Source organism: Corvus moneduloides, chromosome 6, assembly GCF_009650955.1.
Source record: "Corvus moneduloides isolate bCorMon1 chromosome 6, bCorMon1.pri, whole genome shotgun sequence".
NCBI classification, from domain to species: Eukaryota; Metazoa; Chordata; class Aves; order Passeriformes; family Corvidae; genus Corvus; species Corvus moneduloides.
The window spans coordinates 34,638,508-34,647,893 of NC_045481.1; the positions used below are offsets into that span (position 1 = coordinate 34,638,508).

The following is a 9,386-nucleotide window of genomic DNA, read 5'->3' on the forward strand; positions in this document are numbered from 1 at the left end:
GCACTGAAGGACTATGGAAAACAGCAGCTCAAGAACTATACACTAGAGTTTTAACCAGTAGCTTATTTCAGAAAAAAAGACTTGCAGCTGAGTGAAAAGGGGGAAAAAGAGATGATGCCCAAGTCCCTTCTCCTAAAGTGATCTATAGACCACACTTTTCTATCAGCAGGTGAAATCTGGCTCCGGAGGTATGAAATGACCTTTTACTTGCATTTTCCAATTCTGTGAAAACTTCAATTACTGAAATGACCATAGCAGTTTGTATGCTTTAAAAAAAAAAGTGAACTGACGTTGAAGTTAAAGCTTGCAAGCCTTCTGCTTTCTAAAACACTAAAAAACATACCTTCACAAAGTCCCTTTCAAAAGGCAGAAAGGTTAATTACCACCTGCTTTAAAGTACCTTCTTCCTACTTTCTGCTCTAATGTAAGAAATTTGTATTTTATACTTGTTTACTAGTCTGAGTTTGCACAGTTATTATAGTAGAGCCAAAATCAAGGAAGATTTTTTACAATCAGACCAAACTTAAGGTACTTTTGAAGGAAGAGCTGTGCTGTGTTCCATTGCCTGATTACTAGAGATTCAGCATACTCCTTTGTGCTTTTCACAGTAAGGAAAGAGACCACATTGCTGGTTTTCCTTAAATTGAAAACAAGTCCACAGAATGAGGTAAATGTTTATTTGGCTTCATTTAAAGACTGCAAAATTGCATCCATGAGAATATTAGAATTTTTACCAAAAAAAAAAAAATTGAAGTTAACCTCAAACATGTTATTTTAGTATGTGCTATTCAGGAGGATAAACTAGAAAAGCTGTTTCAATAACGTATTGAATTGTATTAAATCTGAATGTTATTATAGGGGCAACTGTGAATTTTCTAAGTATTACTTACTGTGTCAAGCTGGATATAAAATTTACATGCCAAAGTATTTACAGATTTAATTAACCTTAAGGGGATTAATATACTTCTGACCTACTATGTTTTGAAAATCACTATTCATTATAAAGGAGGCATGTTTTGATGTTAGCAGATTGAATTTGTTCTTGGTCACTATAATTCTAGAGCTAGTAGGTCTAATGTCCAACCTGTATTTTTGCTGAGAAAAAGTTTAACACCCTCACCCAGTATCTTTCTAAGAATTTATATCCCTTCAGTAATTTGATTGCAAGTCTTCAGTAGCTATTACTTATCACCTAAGTATTTGCATTAAAGCTTTACGATAGACAGTCACTTTAACCTCAGATTCTTTTCAGCCAGTGCATTTGCTATGAGGTCCATCAGAAACTATTGATGTGTATTAAGAAGTTAAGTGCACTGCAGAGAATTGCATTCCTCTGTCAATCCCAGAACTGCTCTTGGTTGAGCATATCTGTACAGTCTGTTCCTATAGCAGGCAAACTCTAAAGGCACAGAGTACCAACCAGCCTTTCTTTTATACCTGCTCTACTTTTTGGTCTGATGTGTCCTCCAACCCAAACCTTTTCAGTACAACAAAATTAAAAAATATCAGCATTCAAGACAGATGGGAGCAGATATAACTTAATAGTGTGTGCAAACAGTTAAGTCGTTATTTTTTGTAAAGAGAAAATGAAGTTTGGGGCAGAATCCCATGGGAACAATCTGCTTTGCCTGTTCCTTTCTTGGAGGGAAGTTGTAAGCAGACTAATCCATAGTGCTTGTGATTTGATACATTCAGCCTGTTATCCACCACCAATCCCAGAGCAGACACACGTGAATACAAACGCCTTGTAGAGAGATCAGCTGTAGAGTGCAAGAGGGTTGCTGTGTTTCCCAAAGATGCCCAGGGAAAATAGTATCAAGACTAAGCCAGAATTTGAGCTGCTCTGCAATACAGGAAACAACTGTTGGTTCAGTCCACGTGACCTCTGAAGCCCTATCCCTTGGGTAACAAGAAAAAAGATTTGTATTTTTTGACAGGAACCACAAAATTGAGCACTCAAATTTAGCTAAAGGGTAGTTTTTTATTTCCCATTAAGACATCTCAAGGACATAACTGAATGTTGAAAAACCCACAGAGGGACACATACTGCAAATGTGGTGAAGTACAATGCGAACAGCCCCAGGGGTTCAAATAAGGTAGGACCATTAGCAAAAGGAGGAAAAAAACCCCAAAACTCTGCTGAAGATGTTGTACTTTCTTCTCCATTTACACTGAAAAAAAAGTAAAATCCAACAAAATCCTTGTATCTCTAAAAATACAATCAGTCCTGGCTAAGGAGTTTATCAAGATGGCAACAGGATGACTATAATACAAAACGTTCACTACTACACTCTGTACACACCTGTTGTCCAAACCCTCCCCAAACCCATGCCATGATGGTGCCCCCATTATTTGCTTGCTTGCTGGGCCTGCCTGCGGAGGAGGACGTAGATCTTCTCCTTTATCCAGTCTTTGTTGTATGGTTGGTATGTCTGAGTATCAGCACGGTAACTGCAGAGGAAACACGAAGCAATGTCAGTCTGCTCTGTAATATGTTTACCAGAAGAACTTCACAAACAATTAATTGTCCTCAAGTGTATGAGGCAGAAAGTTGTGTACAGAAGACAGTATCAGAAGTAGGTGGGAATTGCCACTTATCAAATGGATTATCCTGTTCTCTCAAAAACAGTTGCCTAGCACATCAGCCTGAGCCTGAAACAAAACTAGATGCTCCAAGGACTACTGAGTGACTGGATCACAGTGTGTTCACATTTAAATTCATGCATTTAATTATTTAAGGGAGACAACAAATAGAGAATCTTAGTATTCTAAAGCTCAGAATGCAGAAGAATAGTTCCACCAGGAAACAATCTAATTTATCTTAATGAGTCAAATACTTCTTCAACATTACTTCAAGGATTTATTTAAGCTTTCAAGTGTTCAACTTCTGTCTGGAATTTTTTGAAAATTAATAAAATCAACTTTTTCCAGGAGCAAAGGTAGATGGATGACAAAGGATTCTTGCCAGTTGGCACGGAGGGCAAGCTTATGTCTAACAAGGGCACTTCATAAAAAGCCAACTGAAAACAAGAACGCACAGATGCATTTTCTTTGCTACTCAAGGATAGTTGACAAAAGCAGTTCATTAGCAAGGGCCAGAGAATTCAGTTACTCAGGGCATGATGAATTAAAACAGAATGAGACTGAAAAATGAAAGCAAACTGCATGAAGTTATCTGTGTAGGCTCATGCCCTCCTTTCTCCCTCAGTCATTAAAGCTAATATTTTGTTCATGAAGATGGTACTCTCAGTGAATGCTTCAAGAACTACTAGAATCCTGGTCAGTCTTTAAATCTTGGTATACCTGTTTCTGATCAGATAAGAAGGGTGAGATGGTCAGTGGTAAGAAGCTGAGTAAAAATCCCAAGTTAATTCACTCCAGAACAATTTATAGTTCTTACCTAAGGAAAAAACCATAAGCATGCTGTTTCTTAGAAAAGTCTTATTATTTAAACCCCAGCATGACTGGATCAAGGCCAAAGAGCTTCAGTATATATTCATGCAGCAGCAGTTCTAGTGTACTGTAAGAAATGTTCATTTCAGGAAAAGTTACTGATTTCTACCCTCCATCCCCAAATCCATTCATAATGCTACACAGCAAAAGCAGATATCAAGTACTTCAGGAATTTCTGTGAACACAAGACATGTCTGATACACCTTATGCTATGTGTGCCACCTGGTGGAAAACCGTAAGCTGAAGTAGAATTTGGCACAACACTGATTTTACAAGCCTAATTAAGAAAGGCACAAAACTATCCTAGAAAACAGCTGCTACTTCCTAAAACAAGTGGCTAGTTTCAGTCTGTTAGATAAACTGTGTTTCTCAAATTTCATCAGTCCAGCACTACAACACCTGAAGATCAAACGCGTTAGAATATGTAGGGACAAGGTAAATCTGCAGAACTGTGAGCTCATTTTATTTGCTCTACTGAAAACTTTGGCAAATGGCATTTGTAGTAAGTCAGCACCAGTAACCAGAATACAAAGGAAAACAATCTGATGCTCAGGTTTTTTAAAATAATTTTGTGTTTTAAACTGGGAAAGTCTGTTCAATGGACAGCTACACAAGTACTTGCAGTGGGATTTTGGCTGCAGGAATGTCTACACCACAGTCTCACTTAAAAATTTTCTGGTATTTTGAAATTCAAAAGCCTAATACTATGTCTTTTGTTACTTGAATATGAGATTTGTATCCTTATTTCTACAGCATTTCTGCAAAGTTGATACCACTGTCATATCAAAACATCACCTTGAAATCTATTGTATGGAAAGTACTAAACCTAACATAAATTTTTTTCTGAACAGTGAAATCTAACACTCAATTGCACCGTGCAGTCAGAATGGGAAGTGCACAAGACCACCATTGCTTGCCCCCAGCTTTGACACATAAATGAGAACTGGAGATGTTTTCACAAGACCAAGTTAACAATTAGCTAGGGCTCTCCAGAGGATTCCTCTGTTCCTTAACCACGTAATCAGCATTTACAGAAACTTTCATCTTGCTATATCTTGATCAAAACAAACGTTTGGCTGCAATGGACTTCTGTAGCCTTCTACCCCACCACTAGTACTGCCTCAGCTGAAAAAAATTCTGTAACCATTCTGCCTCCTGAGGAACTGGACCAACAGCACAAAGGTAAATTTAAAACAGATTCTAGCAGTAATAAAATAGTCAGCTGTATTAAACAGTTGGATTTCAGTATCTGAAATGCTGTGAGCTTATATGTGAACAAAACCCAAGAACTGCTGGTTTCTAAGCCTTCTTTAGAGATACCTTATATTTGTGCAATTAATTGGATTGGGCAACTTGTTATGGCAGCTGCGCTACTGCTGCACTACAGTTACTGCAAAAACCACATAAACGAGCATTATGTTAAACTCACATGAAAGAGTTTAGAGGGAAGACTTCTGACTTTCCTAAGTCACTGAAATGGACTTGTACAACTGAACTTACACAAGACAGCTGAGGTCTGCCAAGTCATCGATGAAGTCAAACAACTGGCTGATATCATATGTAATGGATGGACTGTTGGGATTCATTCTCTTCAGATGCTCTTCATACATTTTACAGACTCCTACAGAGAAACAAGATTAACAACACAATATTAGAAAACTGCTGAAACTTTTTCAGCTCTTGGTCCGCAAATAAAGTTTAGAGACTATCACCATAAAACCAATCAGATTTCCTAGAGTTAAAATTCTTTTGTTCCTAGTGATTTGCATTGAAACATAATACCATAAGAGCAGGTAAGATGCATGGAAAGAAAAGTTTTCATCCTCTAGGGGAAAAAGTTGTAGTTCTGTCAAATATGTAACTTTCCATGCAGTAAGCTCCAATGGAGCTTAATTTCAAGACAGCAATTAGAACATGTATTTCTACTGCACAAACACCTGAGAAACAGAAGAACTCATAAGAATGATCATTCTTGATCCAAGAGTCAAAGAGGGTACTGAGGTAAGAGTGACAGCACAAGCCTGTATACAGATTTAAAGCACATTTTAAAATTTAAGCTAGCCTACTAATAATTCAGGTACATTTGAGAAAAATGTAATATTAAAGTGAGCACAGAGATTTACATGGTCTTTATTATACTTTTGTTTGCTTCACAAAACTTCCTGCAAGACTAATGTTAAGTGAACTACAGCTCTAATATTTCAATCTTCTTTTCATGCTCGTTATGTGTATCAATGTCTCACAGGATCTTTACTCTGGCACATGTGCCATGAGACTGCAAATTATGTATCAACTGCATACAATCCTTTATTTAATATATTATTTCCAGTAGCAATCTTTCCTTTACAGTGCTAAGAAAAGATACGAGAGTTAGGTGCTGATCCTGCAATGAAATCTGCATGGGCTCAGAAAGAATACTGTCTACTCTCCCAAACTGGATGTGGTTCCATCTAGTTAAATCAAAACCAGACATTTAATAGAAAAAGGAAGTTTTAGAAACAAATAATAACTAGGTTTTAGTTTGCTAGAACATTAGTAAACTAAAAGTATGAGGGGTTTTGTGAATTACCTTTGAAAAACATGAAGAATAACTTATTTTCTTACTAAGTTTGTGAATATGTCAAAAATAGAGTTTTAGCAACAGTTTTTAACTACCCTGTCTGCATCCACCCACCTTCCATGCACTCATTCACCGATTCATAATCAGCATATGTTCTGCCTTCTGGCCTCTTGGTAGGCTGGACAAGTAGAATTGTGTGAGACTGGAAAAGAAAACAAACACCAAAAAAATACAGTTTACTTGCACTTTGAATGATTTTTGTTTGAATTAAGTTATTTATATGAAAGAAGAAGTAAAAAGAAGTATAATACTAAAATATTAGACTAGCAATCAAGGACACAGACATTTTCCAAATAGCATTTACTATTTATATAAGCTGTGTTAATAAGTTTTGTTTCCAACAAGTCCTATCAATCCTTATGGAACTTTAAAATGTGTAAAATCACCAGTAAAGCAGCTATTGTGTTTAAAAAAATACCACAGAAATAGTTTCTATTTAGACAGACAAGCAAAGCAATAAAGTTGATGTATAAAAGCTGTGGCATTAGTGCATTTACTTATTTTGTTCCAAATGCAAGCTGTTAGTAAAATTTTCAATGCCCCAAATAAAGAGCAAGGAGGGGACCCAACTTAACCACATTGTCAGTCTCACCTTAAAGGTTTTAACAGAAATAGCTATTTTGAGTTACTCATTTACCTTCAAGGGAGCACAAACGATACGATAAATCTGCACTTAACATTCAAGATTATTTCCTGCAAAACAGATGTACTGGTTTTTCACACTTCAATGAGTTTACTTAAACAGTAATTATGGCACAGAAAACTGTTCCAAATGTTGGAGTCCACAAGCTTGTTCTTCTGCAGGGAAGACTTAGATGATTGTACACTCTGTGGCTTCCATTATTTCCATAACATTTTTCACTTGGCTACAGCAAGTAACTTGAGCAAAGAAGCAAGATTTTTGAAGTGTACACAATCTGTGATCTAATTAACAGGTTGCATAGCACAGAAAGTTTGCAAGCATGCTGCAAATGGCCGTTTCCAGTGCTGCTAATTGGATCCAACATTTTCAGTGCTAATATATGAGGTGAACACACAACATAGAGGCAGTGGCAGGGTAAGACATTATTTGGCTTAACCAGCTGCTGACAGAAAAATCCTGACCCATACTTTGGAAATCAGTGAAGACACCAGTTCAGTGCTCATCAAACGCAGTGACAGAAAAGAGAAATGTTAGGATTTACAGGAAAAAAAAAACCAAAACAGAACAAATTCTTAACCTACAAGTGACAGTACTCCCATCCTTGGAATACAGTTTTCAGTTTTTAAAATTCTGTTTCAACATCGCAGTAGCAGATTCTGGGAAGTTCAGGAAAATGTTACACAGACAAAAAGAAGGAGCAAGACTTTTCCTAATCAGAAGTGGAAAAAAAGGGGAATTCTGAGCTGCACACTGTAACAACAAAAGTCATACAAAGGAGAGTAGATCATTTAAATCCACTTTCATGTATGCCAGAGGATGATAGATTTGAAAGGAATTCCCCAAAGGGGGCTGGTATCTGGCTGTTCCAAAGTGCATTGTACTTGAACAGGCATGTCTTAGCAGGGAGTCCAAATGATTGCCAAACATTATTATAAAATAATTTTTCCAGCACTATCATTTTAATTAGCTGATCACTGAGGAGCGCTAAATGAATGTATAAATTCTGAAATTATCCAAATAATCAGATTATAGAAAAATAAGTGAGCCAGACATGTAAGCTTCACAGAACTTCACAACAGAAATCATTTGGGCTTCTGACTTCAAGCCATTTGTGACTTCAGATACTATATAATATCCATTACCAGATACTGGCCCAGAAAAAATATTAAAATTGGTACCATTGGATCATGTGTATTGTAGAATTAATGCTTTTCAAACATTTCTTTGGGAACTTGACATTATTTTAATTTAAGGGAAAAAAATTGATTTGATAAAATTGCCGCTCCTGTCATACCATGTAGGTACAAAAGAATGACAAGTTCAGAAGCCTGAGGGAAGTCTCTTCCAACTATTATTACCTGCCCTGTGTGCCTAGGTGACACAAAACGAAAACAAGGGAAGATCCATAAACCTTTTGGCATTAGCACCAGGTTACCTGGAAAAGCCCAATACGGACCCTTATTATTACGATGCATAAGTTAGATTTCTTTGCATTTTCCTTAAAAGCACAGTTGTACTGGCTCCTTTTCAGCAGGACACGGAATGAGACACCACATGGTTTATATTATACCAATTTCGAACTTCTAGAGAGCACTTTGGAAATTGCTCCTGTTACTGAAGGCAGAACCCTGTAAAACTGGTTAAGGCAGTGCCAAGAGCTAAACCAGCAAGACTTAAAAGCTAGGCAGCATCTGCCCAAGGAGGCTTCCACCAATTGTAGTCTATTTGACAAGGAATTTTTAAAAAAAAAAAAAAAAAAAAAGCCCCAAAACAATAAAAGTGGAAGCTAAACACGCATTGTAAGGGTAAGACGTGCAGTGATGCAAATACCAGTAGCACACTGCACACACCTAAATGTCTTGCGGTTACCTCTGCCAGGCACTCTGGCCACCAGGCACAGGGCTTGTAGCTGCCCATCATGGCCGAAGCCAACTGCTTTGGAGCAAGTGCCAGGCAGATGTGGAACTTCGCTGCAAACCGACAAGCAGCTGCCCTCCCACCGCAGGGCACCAACTTCCTTCAACAGATCTTAATTTATTAGATGAACGCATGAAACCACGATGATAGGGAGGCCTTTGAGCTTCAGCGTGCCATTCCTACAGCCCACCAACGCAAGCTCCCGCCTTTCCCTCTTCCGAGCAGAGGGGAGGAGCAGGGAAAGCAGCATGGAAAGCGCAAATCAGCCATTTAAGGCAGGCTCGCTCGACGGGCGAGATTCGCGGGAAAGCGCTGCGCTTCCAGCAGCGCCCTGAGAAGGGGCAGAAGGTGCCGGGGAAGGGGGGCGGGAGTCTCCAGCGCGCCGCTCCCCGAGCGCCGCCGCCACCTTTGTGCCCCCGCCCCGTCCAGCCCTGCCCCGCCAAAACGTGCTGCCGCCTTCCCGGGCCCGCACCATCGGCCGCGGCCTTCCCGCCCGCAGTGACCCAGGGGGAAGGGAGGGGAGGGGAAGGGAAGGCTGCCCGTGCGGGCGCGGTGTGCACGGAGCCCGGCGGTCCCGTCCCGTCCCGTCCCGTCCCGTTCTCACCATGGCGGCTCGACTCCTTCAGCACCGCCGGGCAGAAGTGGCGCGCGGCGATCCCCCACAGGCCCCCGCGCCCGCCGGAAGCGCCGCCGCGCCAACGGCCGCCACCATAGAGCCGCCCGCGCCAGAGCGCCGCTCGCGCGCGCGCGCAC

At 39.6% G+C, this 9,386-nt stretch overlaps 1 protein-coding gene across 1 annotated transcript; it reads right to left on the reverse strand.

Annotated features, from left to right (window-relative positions):
* Positions 1–1,961: 1,961 nt before the first annotated feature.
* On the reverse strand, positions 1,962–9,347 carry ERH (ERH mRNA splicing and mitosis factor). Its single transcript, XM_032112786.1, has 4 exons — positions 9,238–9,347; positions 6,128–6,215; positions 4,954–5,074; positions 1,962–2,451 (listed from the first exon to the last, which is right to left on the reverse strand). The coding sequence occupies exons 1-4, from the start codon at positions 9,238–9,240 to the stop codon at positions 2,349–2,351; spliced, it is 315 nt and encodes a 104-aa protein (XP_031968677.1). The 5' UTR covers positions 9,241–9,347; the 3' UTR covers positions 1,962–2,348.
* Positions 9,348–9,386: the final 39 nt, after the last annotated feature.

What these genes read in the sequence shown, in the direction of transcription:
- ERH (XM_032112786.1), bottom strand. An exon ending in GGTGAATGAGTGCATGGAAG is followed by an intron (nt 5,075 to 6,127) that starts GTGGGTGGATGC and finishes GTTTCTCTGTAG; the next exon opens with GAGTCTGTAAAATGTATGAA. An exon ending in GCAGACCTCAGCTGTCTTGT is followed by an intron (nt 2,452 to 4,953) that starts GTAAGTTCAGTT and finishes TTTCCTCTGCAG; the next exon opens with TTACCGTGCTGATACTCAGA.